Genomic DNA, 24,168 nt, shown 5'->3' with positions numbered 1-24,168 from the left:
TCAAAGGTATAGCAACTGTCCCCGGCAAAATCTGCTGTCCTCCCATTTACCGTGAAATGCGTGAAACGCTTCGAGTTATATTACATTCCAAGTGTGTACAACTGATTCGACAGCACGGTTGGCATGGAATCCGCAAATCAAAGCGATCGAATAACTCGTCAATTCTCTCATTAACATCCTCCGTAGAACTGCAGGCATCAAATGGGGAGGCACGACATCATCTTTAATACGTGTACACTGCGCACTCTTTAGGCCAAGGGTTGTATAGTCCGCTACAGCCATACATGGCCTGTCACACAACTCAGAATAAAAAAAAACAAACATTCAGTGACTCTTAGCCAGAAGCCTACGTATGTGCTTAGGCGTCCCCGTGGCACCCGCGAGTTCCTCAGTTATGCCGAGTTCCGCCAGCCCTCTTTCCAGGCACTGCGATTTACGGAGACGTGCCATCTCTATTTCCGTATAACCACTCAAAATGCCAAGCAACCCCTTTGCCAAATGCTTAGCTGCCGGGACTGGGGGAAGGTGCACGAAATTATAGAACAATGCAGAAACCTCCTACTCTTACAGCAGTATTCGCAAGTAGACCAACACCTGCCTGTATGACCGCCTGTGATTGACTCAGGCCCCACAGTTACGCACACAAATGTGCACCACTATATATGTGTAAACATAGAACTTTCATTGCGCAGAGAATTAAGTAAGGTTAGGCAGTGGTTGATGGAGTATACTGTAAAACAATCTGTAAGCTGCTTGTTCACCATAAACTGGAATCAAGAGCGCCGCAGTAAAGCTTTGATCAATTTACATTCCTTCTGTATATACCGAAAATGCGGTCTGGAATTTATTGTAAATGTGTGAAAAGGGTAAATATTTCGATTCTATAATCTGCAGCTTAGATTTACACGCAATTCGTAGTACTTAAGGGGAAATATTTGCAACGTAGAGACGCCAACCAGGACGGGAGAGTTCTACTTGGGAGAGGGAGAGGCAGATAATTTACTTGAAAGAAGGCAGAAAGCTTGGCCTGAGCTAATGGGCTTTTGCCTGCTACTCTGAGCTCGGTAGGCTACCCTTCACTGGGGAAGCGGGAAAGGGGGTTGAAAGAGGAGAAGGAGGAAAGGAGGTCACAGGCCCCACTGTTACGCACGCCAATGTGCACCCCTGTGACCTCCTTTCTTCCTTCTCCTCATTCAACCCCCTTTCCCGCTTCCCCAGTGAAGGGTAGCCTACCGAGCTCAGAGTAGCAGGCAAAAGCCCATTAGCTCAGGTCAACCTTTCTGCCTTCTTTCAAGTAAATTATCTGCCTCTCCCTCTCCCAAGTAGAACTCTCCCGTCCTGGTTGGCGTCTCTACGTTGCAAATATTTCCCCTTAAGTACTACGAATTGCGCGTAAATCAAAGCTGCAGATTATAGAATCGAAATATTTAACCTTTTCACACATTTACAGTAACTGCCAGACCGCATTTTCGGTATATACAGAAGGAATGTAAATTGATCAAAGCTTTACTGCGACGCTCTTGATTCCAGTTTATGGTGAACAAGCAGCTTACAAATTGTTTTACAGTATACTCCATCAACCACTGCCTAACCTTACTTAATTCTCTCTGCAATGAAACTTATATGTTTACAATGACAACCACGGCAATGAGTACTTTTAAGGGATTCTCAAGCATCACTACTCTCCGTAAACATATAAGCTTTTGCGTAGCAACTGATGCTTTAGTAAATGTGGTAGAAGAGGCTTACGATTTTGGGATAGAGCCAGCACATGATATAGTATTCTGGTGGGTTCCTAGTCATTGTGGAATTGTAGAGAAGTATGGTACAGGTCTTTTTTTTCCGCGAGGCTCAGAAATCGGATGAAATTCAGTTTCATCATTTGCTGAACGGGATGCCTCTTGCGTTATTAACAAAATCGGCGCACGCATTACAAGAAAGACTTGGGCACAGTGTTCAGTACTAAACAAAAAAATAAATAAATTATGGGGTTTTACGTGCCAAAACCACTTTCTGATTATGAGGCACGCCATAATGGAGGACTCCAGAAACTTTGACCACCTGGGGTTCTTTAAAGTGCACCTAGATCTAAGTACACGGGTGTTTTCACATTTCTCCCCCATTGAAATGCGGCCGCCGTGGCCTCAGTATTAAACAGGATAGACCCATTTATAAAGTTCTTCATACCGATAAATGTCGATCGCGCAATAGAAACAATAATACATACATTAGTAGTCGGGGCAACGTACACGACGTGCTTCTTAAACAGGATCGGAAAAGCATTAGGCCAATTTGTTCCTCTGAAGATTTCTATGAGAATGGGGAGCACCTTCGCTTACACTGTACCAAATAATCAACCTACGCTAAAGGTCAAGAAAATTACGTCTTATTGATAGAAGACCACTATCACTGTAGAACATTTTCGGTGCGTGGTTGAAAGAAACGTCCCAAATAAAGGCAGTACGTGCATTTGTATGGTTTCTTGATAACACGGGAATTGTGGAAGAGTATTAGATTTTTAAAACAGTTTAGAAGATGTAGGACCTCTGAGGCTTGTATACGAACATTAATTCAGACGTATGCATCGAAGTTTGCGAGACTTGTGACAACATACGTCTCAGATATGCCACCTTGTACGTACACATAGTTCATTGTACGTTCTTATAATTTGGCGCATGGCATATTCTCATAATCTCCATGTTTTTTTTTTATCGCAGATAGCTCGTGTTTAAGCTGATGAATCTGGATGGCGAACTAGTATTTCTTGTGTCAATACTTCTGCACTACTCGCGGGAACTCGTTTTCCAGTGATTTCGAGTTGTCATTCCTTTGTTACTACGAGAGTGCGTGCTCACCTTTCTAATGAACATCGGAGGAGTAGCCGGCGCGCCTGCGAGGCGCCTCTCAACGTGCATTCATAGAAATAAGAAATCTCGTGGGTCGTCCGAAAGCTGCGGGCACGTACCCGGGCATTCCGCCGCTCTCCATCTTGTTGGCCAGCACGACGTCCTTGCTGTAGACGTCGTACTGCCACTGCCTCTGGCCCAGCACTCCCGCGAGCACGGCCCCGGTGTGTATGCCGACGCGCATGTCGACGCCGCTGCGGGTCTGGTCGCGCACCGACCGGATCGCCTCCACCATGCTGAGCCCCATGTGGACGCACAGCACCGCGTGGTCCGGCCGTTCCTCGGGCGCCCCGCTCACGCAGTAGTAGCAGTCGCCCAGGATCTTGATGCGCAGCTGGTGGAACTTCTGCGCACGGCCGACCAGGAGGATCGGTTGAAGACACAAAGGTGAGCGCACTGAATCGCAGCTAGGTTAGAAGCTGTAGGCCTAAGCTTAATCTCATATCTCACAAAATGACGCTTACAGTGTACGCTGTATGTCGAGTGACACATTTTTACTGTTTGATTTATTGGTCCGGCGTTCGTTGTTGGTATTCCCTCAGGTTCACTAGTTGCACGGACGCCGCTCGTAAATACATAGATGCACTCGTATAGCTCGAAGTCTTCCTCGCTTGTAATTTCGTGCGCTCAAAAAACACGCGTCATGACGTGTCACTCAGCCGCATTTAAACGCGCCCAGACTCACGCAAGCTGCAGTTCACTGGCACTCGCTCAGGCTCCCGCCCACTTAGGCTCACTTCAACTAGCGTCTTAGAGCCAGTAGAATTAGCTCAAGGCCACTCTGACTGAGATTAACAGGCATTCTGAGCATGAGCCAGTCGAATCGTGAGTGAGTTACCGACTAACGTGTGAGCGCCAGTATCGAAGGTCCTACAGTTCTATTTTCAGAAACCTGGCAAATGACGAGATTATTCTTTTTTCTTCTGCGTTGTAGAGGGGGTTGGATTGCCATGTCACGTAAGTTACGAGCCGGATTCTGAACTTTTAAGTGTGCTTATCGCAGTTAAAGCCTTATTGAGTTGGCGAAACAAGGTTGATTTCTAGTGTAGAAAATGAAGGCAAGAAGTTTGAGTGCTTGTTTTCTTTTTTTTTTCGAATGCAATGTTGTACCACTTTTGACGGTTAACTGGACCCGAGTGGAAGCTGTCGGAATTTTCGACATAATGGTGTCCAGATGCGGGAGCGTTCTCAATTAGGCAGTTGGCCGTCCCCTGCCCAGACGAGGACACCGCATGGTCGAGAGAAAGAGAGCAGCGCGGCACTCACGTCGGACAGCTTGTCGAAGCGCGCGAAGAGCTCGTTGAGCGTCCGCACCAGCTGCGCCGCCGGACAGGTGGACGAGAAAGCGGTGAATCCCACGATGTCGGCGAACAGGATGCTCACGTTTTCGTGGCGGCTCATGTAGATCTTCTTGAAGGGTCCCTGCACCACGGCGTCCAGGTCCTGCTTCAGCTCGGCCGCCACGTGCTTCGGGAGCACGGACAGCAGCAGGCGCTCTTGCTCCTACGCATATGCTCAGAATCAGATTCCTGGCGTTGCCCATGGGTACAACACTGACAACTGTGGGGCTTTATCAGGGGGCGAAGCAGAGGTACGTATTCATGACAAAGTGATTATTTTTTCATTTCCGGCAAACGTTCACAGTAGTTACTGGCGTCAGAATTTCCGCAACCCTAATCAGCACACTGATAGAGTAACAAATTTTCACTAAATAGCTTTGTGGTAAAAACTATAGAGGGCAGTTTTTAGTCGGGGAATCGGAAACTGCCGTTACACCGTACAGCGTAGTTACATTCCTAAATTTCCCCCCTTCCCAACCACCCCGTCGGTGTTCCATTGTTGGTGTATATAATTCATTATTTTTGCACGTATTTTGCGCAGTTCAGTTATATCACCTTGAATTAGATACATGGCCATCCCTATCATCAGTCTGCAATTCGCTGCGTGATTGACCTATAGTTGACAACGTCGTCACGGCAATAAAGCAGTGAACGGCTCGCACAGCAGTGTACTACACGGTGGCGCTAATATAGTAATGCGTGGCGACTGATGAAGTTTTAAAGGAAGTTGCGACAACTGTCACGTAAGCGCAATATACATCGCTTCCGTGTTCATTCTTGAATGAATACGCTCCTCCAGGAGGAAAACAATTTCGATGAACTAAAGCACCAGCGCAATGTGTAATTGGAAAGGGGATAAATGCGTAAGACGATGACTAAGAAAGATAGATAGCACATGCGCTGGCTAACATGCTACACAATAACCGTGAACTTCCAGGATTCATTCGGGATCAACGGCAACTTCATAGAGTTGTTAGTCTGCTACCTGCAGTTCGCTGTGATCGCTTTCCATGATAAAGTGCTCATGCGGAAAAAGGGAATTTGCATCTTTTCTTGTCTGGCATCCCACAGCGAAACTATCCGGTGTCAAGGTTCGTGTTGCTTTTCGATATGTAGACGACTCTTTGATACTGTTCAATAAGACAGCTGGTGGCCATGCTTCCCATGTCAAACCCAATTTCTCCCTCCTTGCCCGAGTGCTGTGCGATTTTACCCTCACAAGTGAGCTTCTGAAGCATCAACACCTGAGGTTTCTGGACACAAGCTTAGCTTCCCTCAATGACCATGTATTTTTGCAATATGCACCGTGCTCAAAAAAAGTCCTACTTCCCATCAACTGTGGCCACTCGTAACTTATCAAGCGAGCAATAGGGACCGCCATACTTATAAATGCCCTTTCAAGGTTGTGCTTCCACAAGGTTGATTCGAACTTCAAAACTCAAGAAGATTAACCGACACGGGATTTCCGTCCCCGCTACTACAAGAGCTAGTGGAAATGATTCTGAAATCATTCCGCTAGAGTACGCATCATCCCGGCCCCGATAACATATCTACTGAAGTGGTCAAAGCAACCGTAGTCCCATCAAGTCGTTTACTACAAATAATCGTTACCCAGTCCCTCAATGAAGGTGCGCTTCCAGAAGACTGGAAGATCAGCAAAGTAGTTCCAGTATTCAAAAGTGGTAACTGGTCTGATCCTTCAAATTATCGTCCAATCTCTTTAACGTGCATTGCATGCAAACTAATGAAACATATAATTTATTCTCAAGTCGCCCTACACCTTGATAAAAATGGGTTCTTTTTCGCCAATCAACACGGCTTCAGGTCTGGTCTTGGATGGATGCGTGTTGTTTAGTGGCGCAAGGGCCAGGTATGGCCAAAGAGTGCCATGACTGATAATGTTGTGTTAAGCGCTGATTTGTGAGTTGCGATTGTGGGATGTAACATGGCTGTAAAGTGGCCTAAAATCAATCAGTGTCATGGCAGCGTAAAATAATGTATAGTAAAAAATCCTAATAGAGATATATGTAGTGGTCTGTGGATATAGTACGAGTGATAAGTGATAATGGAGCTAAAATGCAAGAATATGTAAATAGCACCTATGCCTCCGGAAGGCCTTTGAGCCCAAAGGCTGGGAGGCAGGTGCTTTCTTTTATTGCAGCTACTGCAGCAGAAACCTATGTTAAAAGGCTGTGCTACGGATTTCCTGGGGCTATAATATGGAAACTTGTACATCTTTTAAAAATTGAAACAGGGATTGATGTTTAAAGAGAGGTTCTATACCTATGATCATTTGAGGATGGAGTGGAATTAGCTGCCGATGTGATACTGAAAAATGCTTTTTCCTATTAGCGTCTAATTGGATGTGAAGGATGTGAAGCACGGTAAGTGACTCACCACATTCATCACACGTGGGTGGATCGCCACCAGACAAGAGGTATGCGCGTGTGCTGTATGTGTGTCCTATCCTAAGTCTGCAAAGTGTTACTTCTGTATGAAGGTTCTTTGATACCGGCGGCCAGTTGCCAAGATACGGCTTGATAACATGAAGTTTATTTTCTGTCTCTTTATCCCACAAGCGCTGCCAGAAAGCCCTTAGCTTTTTTTCTTATTGAGGGCTTGAGGTCCATTACAGGGACAGTCATGGAAGTGTTGGAAGCGTTCGCGTGGACGGATGTGGCTAGCTGGTCAGCCAACACGTTTCCCTCTATCTCTCGGTCCCCCGGCACCCAGCATACGACGATAAGCTGCTTGGACACATAGGTGGTTAGTAATGCTGAGTAAAGAAATACAATGATAAGGTTTTAAAATTTTTTGACAGTTTTCAAAGCGTTTACGACGCTCAAAGAATCTGTGTATATAACTGCCTTTTGGATATTAAATTCTTTAATGTGTTTAACAGCTGCCAATATCGCGTAGGCCTCTGCTGTGAAAATACTTGTTCTAGGATGCATAACACCGGAATCCGAAAAGGATGAACCGACCGCTGCGTAAGACACGCCAGAATAACACTTCGATGTGTCTGTAAAAAATTTAGGAGAGGAGTATTTGTGCTGTAATTCGAGGAAGTGCATTCGGATATGCGCGACAGGCGCGCGCTTTGTAACAGCTACGAAAAATGTATCACAGTGTATAGGTTGTCACTGCCAGGGCGGGGGCCGTATAACAGGGGGCATAAGGTGGTATCCCAGCAGTGAAACACTTGGTTCTTCAGCTATGTCTCTAACACGCAGTGAGAAAGGCTTTGCCACTGTGGGCCGGTTGCGGAAAAGTTGAGAACTGAACAAATCATTTATAGTGGAATACGCGGGGTGCTCTCTGTTTGCGTTCACTCTCAGAAAATACATAAAAGATGAATATGTTCTCTGCAGATGAAGTGACCACTCATCCGATTCAACGTAAAGGCTTTCCACTGGGCTTGTTCTAAAGGCCCCTGTTGATAGGCGAATTCCTAAGTGGTGGACAGGGTCTAGCATCTTCGGAGCAGTTGGAGTAGCCGACTGGTAAACTATGGCTCCATAGTCTAGTCGTGTGCGTATGAGGCTTTTATATAAGTTCATGAGACATTTTCTATCACTGCCCCAGGTTGTGCGTGACAGTACCTTTAAGATATCCATTGTTTTCATACATTTATTTTTAAGATACTTTATGTGCTGTATAAAGGTTAATTTCGCGTCTAAGATTATGCCTAAAAATTTATGTTCCCTATTTACAGGCAGATGCTCACCATGCAACATAATTTCAGGATCAAGGTGCAGGCCTCTTTTTCTAGAGAAAACGACACATGTGCATTTTTGTGGATTCAATCCGAACCCGTTCTCATCCGCCCATTTGGAGACATTGTTAAGACCAAGCTGGACCTGTCGCTCACAGATTGCGAAAGAACTTGATTGAAATCCTATCTGCACATCGTCAACATATGTTGAATAGAAGATGTTACGTGGTATGTGTAGACGAAGAGAATTCATTTTTACTATAAAGAGCGTGCAGCTGAGCGCCCCGCCCTGCGGCACTCCAGTTTTCTGTACAAATTTCCGTGACAGAACGTTGCCCACTCGAACACGGAATTTGCGATTAGACAGATAACTTTAGATAACATTGAACATATTACCATGTATACCTAACTGTGAGAGGTCTCTCAATATCCCAAACCGCCACGTAGTATCATATGCTTTCTCCATATCTAGGAATACTGATACGAAAAACTGCTTATGGACAAAAGCTTCACGGATACGTGCCTCGATACGTATGAGATGGTCATTGCTGGATCGACCCTCCCGAAATACGCACTGGTATGGGTCGATCAATTTGTTTGATTCGAGGAAGTGTAGTAGGCGACAGTTAATCATTTTTTCGAAAACTTTGCAGAGGCAACTTGTTAATGCTATGGGTCTGTAACTTGATACAGAGGAAGGATCCTTTCCGTGCTTTAGAATTGGAGTTATAATAGCCGCCTTCATAACAGAGGCGATCTCGCCGGAAAGCCATATAACGTTCTAGAGGTAAAGGAGGGTTTTTTGTCTTTAGGAGGGTAGTTCTTTCCACATCTCATATATTACGCGGTCTGAACCTGGGGCGGATGTATTACAACAGTTCAGTGCTGCCTGCAGTTCTGCTATGCAGAATGGTTCGTTATACGCCACACTTTTAGCACATTTTCTTTCTAACTTTTGCTGTTCTATTCGCGTTTTGTACTTTAGGAAGGTTTCGGAGTAGTGCGAGGAGCTTGATATGTATCCAAAATGTGCACCAAGAAAGTTGGCTTGATCTTCCAGGCTTTCTCCATGGCTGTTTACTAAAGGTAAGGAATACGTTTGGTGCCGGTAACTTTCTTCACTCTATTCCAGACTTTTCTCTCATCTGTGTAAGAGTTAATGCTTGATATAAACTTTGCCCAACTCTCTCGTCTAGCTTGTCGACGCGTTCTCCTCGCCTGTGATTTGACATGCTTAATGTTTTCCAGGTTTTCTGCTGTTGGAGAATCGCGAAGCAGCGCCCACGCTTTGTTCTGGTTCCTCCGCGCTTGCTTACATGCATCGTTCCACTAGGGAACACGCCGCTTAGAACCAGTACCGCTCGCTTGACTATTACACTTAGAGGCGGCATCAAGTATAAAAGCTGTAAAATATGTGACAGCATCATCTATGGTTACACCGGACATCTCAGTCCACGTCTTGTGAATAACAGCTCGGTACCGTTCCCAATCGGCTGAGTCAACCTTCCACCGGTGGACCTGCGGGAGAAGTTGATCTTGTTCCGTTATACTTAAGATTATTGGGAAGTGGTCACTGCCATACGGGTTATTAAGCACACTCCATTGAAAATAAGGTAAATGTGTCGGCGATAAAATGCTAAGATCTATGGCAGAATATGACTTGTTAGCCAGGTTAAAATACGTGGGCTCCTTTGTATTCAAGAGACTAGCTCCAGAAGAAAAAAGCAGCTGTTCAATGACGCGACCTCGCGCATGACAGCGTGAATCGCCCCACAAACTACCGTGTGCATTAAAATCACCAAGAACCAAGTAGGGCTCCGGGAGCTCATCTATGAATGATTCTATGTCGCGTCTGTGAAGGTGATAATGTGGTGGTATATACAAGGAGCAGATAGTTATGAGTTTATTTAAATGTATGGCTCGAATGGCCACTGCCTCAAGGGCCGCTTGGAGCTTGAAATGCTGACATGCTATGCTTCTGTCAGCAATGATGGCTACACCGCCAGATGATGCGAGGGCATCCTCGCGGTCTCTTCGGAAAGTCATATATTGTCGGAGGAAGTGGGTGTGTTTGGAAGTTAGATGGGTTTCTTGCACACGCAGCACTTTAGGATTAAACTTAGAGATAATTTCTTGGACATCATCTAGGTTTCTTAATAGTCCTCTAACATTCCACTGTATGGTGTATTCCTGTTGAAAAAAAATTGTGCTGTGAGTCTCGAGAGAGAGGAGAATAACGTTACCTTACAGAGCCTTTGTTAGGCCCTGTAATTGGTGTTTTGTCTCTTCTGGAACGGTCAAGGGAACCTAGCCGCTCCTTCGACGCTACCTGCGCCGTTTGGCTTGGACTGGTGTCCATAGCCTCTTGCAAGGCACTGGACACCCGCTCCAGAGAGCGATGTGTGCGTCGCGTAGACTTCATCTCAAGCGACGAAATCTTCATCCCCACCAGGCCGGAGGTCGACAGGACCCCTGTGGCCTCTGCGGTGCCCTGGCTGCTGCCGGAGCTTGAAGAAGCCACTGGTGTGGACACTTCGAGAGATGGCAGGGCAGCGTTGGCTGCTCCCACCGTAGGGGCGGGTGGCGCAAGCCTCGGCACGCTAGGCGTGGTCCGGGCTGCCGCCAGAAGCTGTTGTGGTGCCACCTCCCGTTGCACCACTTCAGCGAAGGATGTTTTCAATGTAAATAGCGAGGATACCCTTTGTCGTGCTTCACGGAATGTTAAATTCTCCTTAAATTTTACAGTAATTATTTACTTTTCTTTCTTCCAGGCTGGACAAGCTCTGGAGTATGCAGAGTGACTGCCGTCGCGGTTCGCACAATGTACCTCATCATTATTGCAGTCATCAGCAGAGTGACTTGTTGTGCCACCCTTTGCGCACATAAGCTGTCCTCGGCAGCTCTGGGATGCGTGACCAAATCTCTGACATTTGAAGCAACGTCGCGGATTCGGAATGTAGGGTCGAACATGAAGTTTTAATAGCCGGTTTCAAGAGTCTCGGGTAAAGGGGTTGAACTGAAAGTGAGTAATAAATGCTTTGTTGCGATTTCATTGTCATTCCGTCTGATTTTGATGCGCTGCACATGGATTACGCCTTGGTCCTTCCATCCATCCAAGAGTTCTCCTTCATTCAATGCCATTAAGTCTTCATCAGATACTACGCCTTTGACTGTGTTCATAGTTCGATGTGCGCTGACAGAAACAAGGATGTTACCAAAAGCTACGAGATGTGCGAGTCTGTTGTACTGTTCTTTGTCTTTTAGTTCGAGGAGCAAATCTCCACTTGCCATCTTTGTTACTTTATAACCAGCTCCAATAGTTTCTCTTAGGCACTTGGCCACAAGGAATGGGGAAATTGTTCTAGCTTTTGTGGATGTTTGTTCCCAGTGAAGGACGTGGAATTTCGGAAATGTTTCTTTGTTTCTGGGTAACAACAGCGAGGTTGCATCGGTGCGTACCCTTTTCGAGGCACGATCGGGTGAAAACGGGCTGGAGGATCCCATGGAAAAAAGTGAGTTGTTCGGCAACGGCGTCTGCCACCCACCACGGAGCCCAACAAGGGGACGTGGCAGAACATGTAAACAAGTCTGCACAGCGCCAGCAGTATGCCGTTACTATAACCCAATATGGTATACCCAAGGTAGGACAGCCACACCAGATTAACCCTTGCCGCCAGGAAAAGTCGAAATGAATGGAAAAGATGAGAAGACAGGAAAGATCAAAAGTGGAAGAGAAAGACGAAGATGTGGGTAGAGAGAGACAGGAAAAGGCGACTGCCGGTTTCCTCCAGGTGGGTCAGCCTGGAGGTACCGTCTGTGTGAAGCAGAGACCAAAGGGGTGTGTTGCCTCCGCCGGGGGGCCTTAAAGTTCCAAACTCCCAGCATCGGTTCAACCCCCAGGATCCCCCTTTCTCCAGACCTCATGACCTCATGTGCTCAACCCTCAGCAGGCGTCAGCAGGCGTTTGGTGTGTCGCAAAACAACAAACGCCTGCTGACGCAGACGCCCCTGCGGGGACAGGTCTGGTCTTTCCTGCGAAACGCAACTCTTTGAATTTACCAACAAACTACATTTGAACCTAGATTCATTGTTTCAAACTGATGTAATATTCTTAGACTTCTCAAAGGCATTCGATCGTGTTCCACATCTACGACTAATCTGCAAACCCTTTTCTCTCAGCCTACACCCGCAAATTCTAGCCTGGATTAAATGCTTCCTCACCGACCGCCTTCAGTGCACCGTTATAGGAGGATGTTCTTCAGCCTCAAGCAAGGTATTTTCTGGAGTTCCACAAGGATCAGTCCTTGGTCTCCTTCTCTTTCTCATCTATTTTAATAACCTCCCTTGTGGTATTTCATCATCTATACGCCTCTTCGCGGATGACTGTGTCCTTTGTCGTCGAATTTCTACTGAGTCCGACCAGGCCCTTCTTCAGGACGACCTGCATTTAATAGATAACTGGTGTACTAAATGGTTGATGCAGCTTAACGTTTCTAAATGCAAAGTTATTCAAATTTCCCGCAAGCACACTAACATCACCCATGAGTACTCATTACGCACAGTCAACATCTCGCAAGTACAAACGTATCGCTACCTCGGTATCCTAATCGCTAGCAATCTGAACTGGTCGGAACACATCACTCAACTGATCGCCGACAGCCCTAAAACACTAGGCTTCATCAGAAGAACATTATCGTTGTCACCCCCTTCCGTCCGTAAACTGGCATACGAAACTTTTGTTCGAACAAAACTTGAATACACTTCTGCGATTTGGTGTCCACATCAAACATATCTAATCAACGCAATAGAATCTGTCCATAACCGTGCTGCTCGATTCATATCTTCAAAAGACGGCTACAAAACTAGTATCAGTAGTATTAAGTCATCGCTCAATCTACCCACATTAGTCTATCGACGCAAGATAGCCCGTCTATGCTTACTCCACAAGTTGTACTACCATTTTCAACATCTGCGCGAATCACTTCTACCATCAGCACGTTCGTCACGGCGCCTGTTCAATTCACTCAGTTTACAGCGCCTGTATGGATCAACTTCTGCCTTCAATAAATCATTTTACCCACAGCGACCCAGGAATGGAATGAACTCCCAGATGCAATTTCCATTGAACCTGATCCTGAAAAATTTAAAGAGAGGTTACTTTCACATTTTGGAAATTACAATTGAACGATCTCTCTTTTCATTCCAAGTGTTGCATTTGAAGTCGCCTGTACTCCTATTTCGTTTTGCTGCATTACTTAACCTGCGTTATTTGAATTCATTCTTGTTGTAACATCTTTGACTAGTGTATGTCTATGATGACTCCCCCCCCCCCCCCCTTATATAATACCCTGTAAAGGGTCCTTAAGGGTCCAATAAATGAAGATGATGATGGGAGGAATGACCACGACTGGTCAAAACGCTAGCGTAATTCCTTACGTCGATCTCGTATCTCACGGGATCGAAAACGTCGCTCAGCGACTAGGAATTCCTGTCACTTTTTTCAGCCCCGAACAAGTTAGACCGGCTGTGCAGTAGCGGGAACCATGAAGGGCCCTAAAAAATGAATGCATTTCAAGCACACGAGAGCGTGCGTAACCTGTACCGACGAATTAAGTCGTGTACGAAACCCCACTGTCCTGCAAGAAAACGTATATACGTAGCACAACCCGGACGGCGCCTCAATTTTCACCTCGGAGAACACGAAAACTATCGTCGCCAGAAGCGAGCGAACAACTTGGCTCTACTTTGTGGCAATTGTGGATGCACACCGGGCTTTCGCGCATGTCGGGTTATGGGCAGACACCGAACGCGCCTTTAATAGCCGAAGCATAAAGGAGGCAACGCACGTATGAGCCCTGCTTCGATAGCTCTAAGCACAAAAATAAATACAAAATAAGCTGATTCTCGGACAGTGCACCATAGACCGTTCGTAAGGGAAAACCACCTTTTTAAATATTGATGATTCGCTCTTCTTTTGCATAAAATTTCCTCAATGTTTTTTAATCTTTGACGATGTACTCGACGCATGTTGGGGCGGTCTTTGTTCTATATACTGCCCTGTTGCAATAAAGACAACGACAAGCCAGCGCACGTGTTGTCAATTTTTTTTGTCTTTGCCTTACGTGGAATTTGCCCTTCTGTATGTAACGCCAACTACCCCAACGTCGATCCTTCGTGTAATATGTATGTCGTACACAGACCATCATAGCCTTTATGCACTTTTTTTTTGCACTGGCACCATTTACAAATTGTTGGCCAATTGTGAGCAATGTGTAATTGGCCACATTGCTGGCCAATGGCCAGCAATATGGCCAATCATATGGCGTGGTATCGTGCCCTACAGCGTTTGTATCGCAATATTTTTTTTCTAGTAGCACTGGGCGTAGCAACGCCGGTGTCGTTTCAGGAAGCGTCAATTTAGAGACTGTTCTTTTGGTCCGATGAAGCGAGGCATTTAAGACCGGAGTGGTCCGACTGCAATCGCAGGGCTCCAGTTTATTCTCAATCGGTAATTGTTTCTCCAAGGAAACATAAGAAGCATTACCCTTTAAAGATATTATGCAGTTGTACGTGCCAAAAACACCTTCTGATTATGAGGCACGCCGTAGTGGAGGACTGCGGAAATTACGACCACTTGGGTCTTTTTTTTAACGTGCACCTAAAATCTAAGTACAAGGGTGTTTTCGCATTTCGCCGCCATTTCCATCTAATTCCATCCCGTGACCCCGTGCTCAGCAGCCTAACACCACAGCCACTGAGCACCCACGGTGGGTAAGGATTAACCTGGGGACAAGCAGGGTCAAGGGGAAGCTTTAGTTGAGGTCAACTACGATTTCCGTTCTCAAATACGCGTAAAACGAAGAAAAAGGTTCTCATTACAGACAACCACTGAACCGATTTGAATAAACTTTGTTGCAATTGAGAGAGAAAGCAAAATTCTATGAATTGAAGCAAGATTTGGTTTAGAGCCTCGAGTGTTGGAAAAACATGGCCGTGACTCGGTAATTTCAGTAACTATGGTAACTTGATAATTAATTACGGAACTCATAATTCTGCAACTCAGTACAAAAAAAAAAAAACGATGTATCAGTTTTGTAAAATGTGCCTGTTATAGCTTCTCAAGCAGACAAATGTGATGCATGAATTTGCAGATTACGTGAAACTATTTCAATATTTGCGAGGGTTTTACAACAGTCCTACTGACAAATTGGCGCACGGTGTACTTGAGGACGGCGTATATTGCATCACATCGCTCTTCTCCGCTTTAGACATGATATAGTAAGTGTAGTTTACAGAATTTCGGTATTGTTTTTTAGTGCTGAATACCGAGTTGGAGACTTGATATTTTTTGATAAGTATTGCAATTTTTAAGAAACTTTATGAACACATTGTTGGCATGAATTGAAAAATACACTTCTCGCAGCTACTACATTTAACTGATTCTTTTAAGCACGGCAAATATAATCAAGGTCAGTGCATCAGCTGCCGAGAAAAACCGCTTGATTCTTATATACTTACTATGGCCCCGTGTTTTCTGTTCTGTTTCATTCTTAAGCATGGATTCATACCGACATGCCCCGCTTTTAGGCTTGCTGAACAAGCAAGACACGTTTAAGTGCAACCAAGTAAGAAACAATAAAATCATAGTTCCCATTGTCATCGACATTGATAAAAGAAGACGCTCTCTTTCTCACTGCTAAAGACGACTTCTAAGAACCAAGAGCGCTGCTTATTTGTCAACAGTATCGACCCACAAACAAACACTGCGGTTATCGCGGATGATCCGTTGCTCCCGTCAGTCTAGGCCTAAACGAGCGGGAAAGCGATCCACAGGCAGCGCGCCCTGCCGCTAATCCTGGCCACTGCATAAGAATGAAGCGCCTCACGCACGCACACACGCAGGGAGAGGGAGCGCCGCTGATCCGGCCGGATTTCCGGAGGGGATCGCCTTTGTTCGACGCCTCAATCATTCAGCGAGATCCCGGTAAAAAAGCTGGCCTGCATGAAGAGGCCGTTTTATGCAGCGAATCACCGGCAATGCAGCGTGGATCAGAGGAGAGCAAACGAGTGGCGACGCTAATCGAGCTCAGTGGTGGAACAAAGCGTCTTACGCTCCGTGGCACCGTGCTCGCCGGCCGTTGGTGGGGATAGGGAATATCAGCGTGCAGGCACTTGCGACCCCTCCCCCTTCATAAGTATGAAGTGGTGTGGATTCTTGGTTTGGTTCTGTGCAGTGTTACGACTGATTATCGAAACTTTCGTGCTCGTCTGCATTATTTTTATTGCGATTAAAGCATTCTAAGTATACTGCATGGCTTTTGTGGTGTATATCTATATCCTCAGCTCTTTCACACCCACTGGGCAGCCCACGGCAGATCATCGGACTGCTGCGCTGATGGAAGCGTGTTTGAAACCAACCATCGCACAAACTTGAGTCACTGGGTATGTGCCGCTAAGTATGTCACACTGTCGTCGTCACGCCACCGTCGTCATAGACTCGTCGGCATCTCATTGTAATCATGCCGTTATTGTCAAGTTGTCATCTTTACACCATCTTCATCTGTTCAGAATAACTGTCCTATTGTCGTCATATCATCATCGTCATACCACTTTCGTCATTTCGTCGACGTCATTACTTCTGCGCCATTCCATTCTCTTCACTGCATCGTCGCCGCCATGGCCATGGCCGACCCTGGCGACCGAGCGTCATACAATATGGACCGATGCTACAGGGAGTGTACGTCGCAAATAGCCAAAGCAATTTAAACGATTTAATATGGTGGTTTCAAAACCACGATGTGCTCGGAGGCACGTCGTTGTAGCGGACTAATTTCGACTACCTGCGGATCTTAAACGTGCCTCCAATGCATGGGTTACGTTTTTTTTTCCATTTCGCCCACATCGAAATGCGCCTGCCGCGGCAGGGCTTTGATGCCGCACCACCGTGCTTACTAACGCAACTCCAACGCCACTATACACCACCACGGCGGGTATAGTCGACGCAATGAAAATCGCAGAATAGCCGCTGCAAATTCTTAACAAAAGTGGCCTTCGATAACATCTCCCACGAGGCCATTCTCAAGGGACTGAACAACATCAGCTGCGGGGAGCGCATCTTTAATTACGTTAAATCGTTCCTGACGGGCCGGACGGCAATCATCGGAATAGGCAAGACTCGATCGGATACGATCGACGTGCCGAACAAAGGAACACCGCAGGGGGCGATAATCTCCCCGATTCTCTTCAATGTCGCGATGCTAGCGCTGACCAAAGAGCTGCGGAAGATCCCCGACCTAGGTTACGCCCTGTACGCAGACGACATCACGCTCTGGGCCACCAAGGGCTCTCTAGCGCAAAAAGAGGCGACCCTTCAAGAGGCCGCGACGGCCGTGGAGAGATTTGCGGCAGCGAGCGGGATGCGTTGTGCGCCCGAAAAGTCCGCGGTGATCCGGGTGCACGGAGGAGGAATCTACAAGTCTCCCGGCCCTATCGACCTCTATCTTGAGGGCCAGAAGATAACGGAAGGCAATAAGACTAGGATTCTGGGTTTTTGGATCCAGAGGAACCTGAAAGCCTCCCACACCATCCAAACCCTAAGGTCGGCCACCAACCAGATCTCGCGGATTATAAAACGAATTACAAGAAGCCGCAAGGGCATGCGAGAAGAGGACACGATTCGCCTCGTCCAGGCGCTGGTGATCAGCAGAATAACGTATAGCATGCCGTATCACTATCACTCGCTAAACAAACGCGACCAAGAACAAGTCGATGCCATCATCAGAGGAGCGTACAAAACGGCCCTGGGTCTCCCTGTCACCACCTCAAACGAGAAGTTAGCGGCCCTCGGGATCCACAACACCTTCGCTGAGCTGTCGGACGCGGTTATGGCTTCGCAAAAGGCCAGACTACAGAACACGGCGGCGGGCAGAGCCATCCTCCACCGGACCGGAACGGCAACGGAGCTCCGTGCCCTCGATGGGCAACGATCACTCCCGCCTGAGGTCAGAGGCAAGATCAAGGCGAATCCGATACCGAAGCACATGAGTCATGAACTCCATAAAGGACGACGCAAGGCTCGCGTCGACAGACAGCGCCGACAATTCAAGGGTGACCCGTACGTGACGAACGTGGACGTGGCGGCGTACCCTGTGGGGGGCCTCTTCGCGGTAGCCGCCGTGAACGGGAGAGACAACTGCTTGACTCTCGCGGCCTCCGTGAGGGCAGAGACCCCAGCTGCGGCTGAGACCATAGCCGCGGCGCTGGTAATAAAGCAAGAAGACAGGGTAGGCAGGGAAGTCCATGTCGTTACCGACTCGCAACAGGCCTGCCGTAACTTTACGAACGGACGAACACCGCTGCTGGCGGCTCAGATTCTAGGCCCGAGGCTGCAAGAATACCATCAAATCACGTGGACGCCGGGTCACGCGGGTCTGGAGGGGAACGAAAGGGCGAACGCCCTAGCTCGAGCGCTAATCAACCGAGCGGGGCAAGACCAATCGTCTCATCAATCCCCACCCTTTACCTTCTTGCCCCTGTCATCCAATTATTGCGACCGACTGGAGATCCAGCGACTCAACCGCAGGATTTATCCCCCGTCTCACAAAAAGCTCAGCACTGAAGATGCCGTAGCTCTCCGACTTATACAGACCAACACATTTCCAAACCTACACAGATACAGTAAAATGTTCCCACATACATATCGCGGCATCTGCCCCTGGTGCGGCGACACACGCCCTACACTCTTTCACATCTCGTGGGGGTGCGAGGGCAAACCTCAACACTTAAAGACGCCTAGCACGTCATTTGAGCGGTGGGAGGTACAGCTGACCGGCGATACCCTGGCGGGACAAGAAGCTCTCGTCCAGCAAGTACGTCGAGCAGCCACGGCCAGTGGAGTCCTGGAATGAGGACCCCACCCACTCGGCCTCAAGAGCAACCACCTCGGTGGTCCGAATAAATGTTTTTTCTCTCTCTCTCTCTTAACAAAAGTGTCTCCAGCAATTCGGTGGGTCGCGAGATTGTGTAATGCTAACAGCATTAACGTGTCATTGGTTCTACCTGATCTTTTTCAGTCTTTCCGTGCAGCTCAGGAGCACCCCTGACTTTTTTACGCGGGCCCCGACGTTGACCGGGAAATATGAAAAAAAAAGACGTCCATATGCTCTTGGATTATTGAAGTGCAGCCCTCCCAGATTTATTTTCAATGAAAGACGCCGATGTGTTGCCCACAAAGGGGGGCGAGCAACAAAATTTCAATTGTTTTTTTTTTTGCCATCATCTGGCTAATGAATTGTGGCCGTAGTAGCTACCCCCCCCCCCCCCCCGAAACTTTTTCGTGCTGTCATGCACCGCCGACCTAAACAACCCCCGGCGCCGGAAATCATTCTGTATTTTGTGTAGAACGCATTTTTAACGCCCGAAAATGCAAAAGCCTTCTGTGCGCAAGGGAGAAAAGCGGGGAGGATGCGCGCCGTCTTCAGTCGCGCGCGATACATAGGGGGGAGTGGAGGGAGGAGGGGGGGGGGGGGTCGTAGGCTTCTGTGATCTGTGAATCTGTGATAGCCCAACATATTTATTTTCCTTGTTTGACGCATTCCACGCACTGGCTTTTTCTTAGATATGTAGATTTGTTGGATACTTACACGTGTATTTAAATATCTTGTTGCGAGGTTTTGTGTATACGTGCAGCGAACTTTGTTTCCAGTGATACTTTTTTGCCCTTTATGAAGCTCTATCTTCGCATTTGTATATACCCTTGTATCTTCGCATTTCTAACGTACGGGGGCAAGTCAAATGGAAGTGAGCCACCCCACCTCGCGCAATAATGGTTCGGTTAATTATCGGCGAGGCATGCGCGTAGCACACAGACATCTCCCATTTACAAAAGTGACACGCCGGTGCAAGGATAAATATTCTTTAAAGCTCTCATACACTTGGTGGAACATGGTTGCAGGACATAATGGACACTCCAAAAGTTGAACAGCGTGGTGTTGTGATGTTTTTGACAGCTGAAGGTGTTTCAGAGAAACATTTGTCACCGTGTGGCTGCCGTGTACGTTAAAGGGACACTAAAGTGAAAAATGGTTTCTTATGCATCAGTAAATTACCTTTCCAGAACACCAAAAACACCATTCTTACAACGATAAGATGTTTGGTAAGCCAGAAAAAGCGCAAGAACGAAATACGGGTGGCGAGGCCTACTTAAGTTCCCGCACCTGGTAGCTGTGACGTCATGGATTTTTATGGCATCTTCTAGGGCCTACTAACTATATATAGTGGTTCAGATTGACTACATTGTGTTCTAAAGGAACCAAATATTCAACATGGCAAGTTTCGGGAACCTTTACTCAGCAAACGCTGCCCAAATGCGAAAACATACTTTGGAATCCCTGACGTCACGCTGACTTACCGGAGCTGGGGTTTCGGGGCGAAATTCAAGTACTGATACTTGGACCTTCATTTTCTCATCTAATAATCAAACTATCTTTTGCTTCATGTCTAAACATGCTTCATTGCTTCAATGCTTCATTAGTCTAAACTGATTTATTGTTTCACTTTAGTGCCCCTTTAAGCATTGCACTTCATTGGCCACTGTGAAGCATTGGAGCAAACGGTTCCAAGAAGGACGTGCAACTTGAAAAGACGATCCAAGACCGGGCCACAGCCGCCGTGCAGTCACCCCCAACGCAATTGCAAAGTAATGAGCTGATTAGGCAAGAACGGAAGATAAGCATCAATGATATGGCAGAGCGCGTGAACATCAGTCACGGTTCGGGTCACACCATTATTCATGAACACCTCGGTTATCACCTGTTGTGTGTGCAATGGAAGCCCAAGATTTTGAACCACCGCCAGAAGACGGAGAGGTTTGGCGCAGCCTTTACTCATTTGATCTGGTATCACAATGAGGGTGACGACTTCTTCTCTGCAATTGTCACTGCGGGCGAATTATGGTGCGACTACTACGAAGCTGAAACATGACGGCAGTGCTTACAATGGAAACATTCGAATTCACCATCCCCAAAGATAGAAAAGGCCGTTATTTCTGCCGGAAAGGTGTTGTTGGCTTCTTTTTCGATTGTCAGGGGCCATTACTAATCGAATTTGCTAAACCTGGAGAGACTATCAATCGTTTCCGATATTGTGAAATGCTGGATCGGCTGCGTGTCACCATCAAGAACAAACGACGTGGAAAATTGACGAATGGGGTCATTTTGCTCCACGACAATGCCCGTCCCCATGTCGTTGATGCGCTTAATACAAAACTGGCAACGTTCCAGTGGGAAACTGCAACATTCGCCATAAAGCCTACTACTGTCGCCTTGCGACTTCCACAATTGGGGGCAATTGGAAAAAAAAAGCTAAAGGGAACCAGATTCCTCTCGGACGACGACGTGAAGGTCTCAGTTTACCCACCGTGGTTGCTTAGTGCTTACAGTGCTTGACTGCTAAGCACGAGGTCGCTGGATCGAATCCAGGCCATGGCGGCTGCATTTCGATTGGGGCGAACTGCGAAAACAACCGTGAACTTAGATTTAGGTGCACGTTAAAGAACCCGAGGCGGTCCAAATTTCCGGAGTCCCCGCTACGGAGTGCTTCATAATCAAAAGGTGCTTTTGGCATGTAAATCCCCCATAATTTAATTTTAAGGTGTCACAGACTTTTTGAGGCAGCAACCCATGGAGCTTTATGAGACGGCAATCACGCGACTAGTTAGTCAATGGGACAAATGTCGCAATGCTCATGGAGACTCCTTCTAAATAGAGTGCCCCGTTTGTCATATATTCGCATTGGCTCACTTTCATTTGACTCGCCCTCGTATATTTTGAAGAACTCCTGCTTTGTATATGTCCATGGTAGAGTGTATAAGCGCGACTGTATATGTGCTCTCTGTTGCGACTTTAACTTCGGTGTAATTACTCACAATTCAAAAGCGGTAACAGCTGCTCCTGCGCAATACATGTGGATGAAGGACAGCGTCATTTAGATTTTTTACTGGCCGTTTCATATGTACAAAAATGTAAACAAGGTTTGTGAATGACAAAGTTTCATTAAAATATTTGCCCTCAACTTCTTCATTCCACGGCCTTTTACATTTCTCATATCAGTGGCGTGCACTGCTTTGCTGGTTTCGAACTGATATTGTTCTAAAGTTTGTGTCATATTTCCTTTACTTAGTAAATAGACAAAAAGACGTGGAAGCACCGATATCAGTTATTTCGGGCACAATTTTAGGAACATACGAGTATATTCTTTTATGAACAAATACATATTTTACTTGTGTTGACAGTGCGTAGCGATAAAAAATTCGTTTGCAGCATCTCTGGAAATCGCAGTGCAGTTATTATTCGTGCTGTAATGACGAAGGTCGCACAAACGTTACTGCGGCCTGAAGTGAGGACGATAAAGACCAAAGGGTCGATGTCGCTGCTTTGGCTTGCGCTGTCGTATGGCCGTGACTGCTCGGCTGCTCTGTGCGCTGGACCCACTAACCCGCTTACCGTCAATAAACCTCGTAGCATTTGGTAGAAGTGCGGAGTACCGTAACGCCTCGCCCTGGAACTCCAGAGCCACACTCTTCCCACCGCCACCACCACGACCGTGCCAGACGACGCCGGTGAGCGACCCACTTCGACTGGTCCAGTCACCTGCGGTTCCGTTCGTCAACGAGACCCAGCTGTATTCAGTCGCACGGCTGATACTGACGTCGACGACTGGCGTTCATCGTACCGACGGGTGAGCAACCACACCAAATGGGACGATCCAACGAAGCTCGCCAACGTTATTTTTTTATCTTGCGCATGTCGCCAAACTGGTTCCGAAACCAGGAGGCCACTATTGCGACATAAAAGGACTTTAACTCCCCGAATTTAGAGATCTAACTTGGCTCGAACTTGACTTCTGGCAGTCTCAAGACAGCTTCGCCGCGCGTCTTAAGTCGTGCTCTAGCTTGTGGACGACTTGCGAACGACTTGGCTGGGTCGAAGTCCCCTCAAGTTTCAAGTCTGCTCCCGGACTGGCTTGAAACTGACTTCGTGCGTTATTCCAACATGGCAGCCTCCCGAACAGACGTCGCGCGTATGTTAGCTGCTTTCGAGTTTGCTTGCCGCGCTATCGATACAGCATTTTCAAAGGCGCATCCCTTGCTGAAGATTCCGTGAGCCGCCCTACGTGACCGAGGTAATCCGATGGAGCTGTACGACGACAAACAATTCTTTGGTCGCTGCTGATTCACGAAGAACGCCGTGCGACAACTTCTTGCTATGTTGCCTATCCAGGAAAAAGGGGAGAACAGAGGACAGCCTGTGTGCCTCTCATGCTGCAGTTGCTGATGGCTGTGATGTTTTACGGCGCTGGCACGTTTCAAACAGTCACCGGGAGTCTGGTTCGCATTACTCAATCAACAGTGTGCCACGTAGTTGGAAAGATGACTCTGCTCATCGCGAAGCACCTGCGCCTGATGCTGGCGCGCTTCGCACAGTCGCGGAAAGATTGGTTGCGGGCGTATTTTCTCATCTCCAATGGTTACACATGCCATCACTAGTCATTAGCGCTCACGTCCGTATTTACGATCAGCATGCCGAACTGTCACGCACTCATCCACTGAATACGAGATATGCGTATGAGCGTAATAAAAAGTAGCCCAAATGAGCCAGTCATGCAGAAAATGTGCGTTTACCAGTATTGTGGCGCTCTCGCTTTTCATTCGCAGCTTCCTCTATCCACTTTTGCTTCAGGTTGTTCCAGCATTTTTTTTCAGTTGCAGGTGATCGCGCCGCGTAATTCCATGGTTGGCATTATATTGTTTTGCTATTTATTTCCATGTCTCATTCTTCTTGGACAAGTACGCGACATCAGTTTCCTTGCATTCCACAATATGCTTGTATACTCGTTCACGAGTGCCGCCAGCAGGCTCTTTTCGTCTTCTGTAAAACGGGGTGCCGTCTTGCGTTGCGGTGCATTATCTTTGGAGGAGAGCGTACGTGAGTGCGACATTTCAGCATCAAAGCCTGTTGACAGGACAACAATTTCGTACCAAATGCGGCGCGCAGCTGTCCCGCGAGCCCTACAACTTGTTTTCCTAATAGACGACACTTTCCTAGCAGACGACACGCGCTGACAATTTGCGATGTCTATGACTGTGCCACATTCCCTCTCGTTGTTCTCGCCAAAGATTCCATGCGAAGTAGACAAATCGTTTGCACGT

General features: G+C 47.1%; 1 protein-coding gene across 2 annotated transcripts in view; it reads right to left on the bottom strand.

The window, feature by feature from the left end:
• Positions 1-24,168, bottom strand: part of LOC135902118 (adenylate cyclase type 3-like) — a 388,015-nt gene that overhangs the window by 141,264 nt on the left and 222,583 nt on the right. For both annotated transcript variants that reach the window (XR_010564413.1, XM_065432036.1), the window contains exons 3-4: positions 4,173-4,409; positions 2,966-3,252 (exon numbers count right to left, since the gene is read on the bottom strand). Coding sequence is in view for 1 of the 2 variants with exons in the window: in XM_065432036.1 (XP_065288108.1) it covers positions 2,966-3,252; positions 4,173-4,409 (524 nt within the window). In the remaining variant the exon portion in view is untranslated. The remainder of the gene's footprint in view (positions 1-2,965; positions 3,253-4,172; positions 4,410-24,168) is intronic.

The sequence above is a fragment of the Dermacentor albipictus genome, chromosome 3 (assembly GCF_038994185.2).
Source record: "Dermacentor albipictus isolate Rhodes 1998 colony chromosome 3, USDA_Dalb.pri_finalv2, whole genome shotgun sequence".
NCBI lineage: Eukaryota > Metazoa > Arthropoda > Arachnida > Ixodida > Ixodidae > Dermacentor > Dermacentor albipictus.
This window is presented reverse-complemented; position numbering and strand designations above follow the sequence as displayed.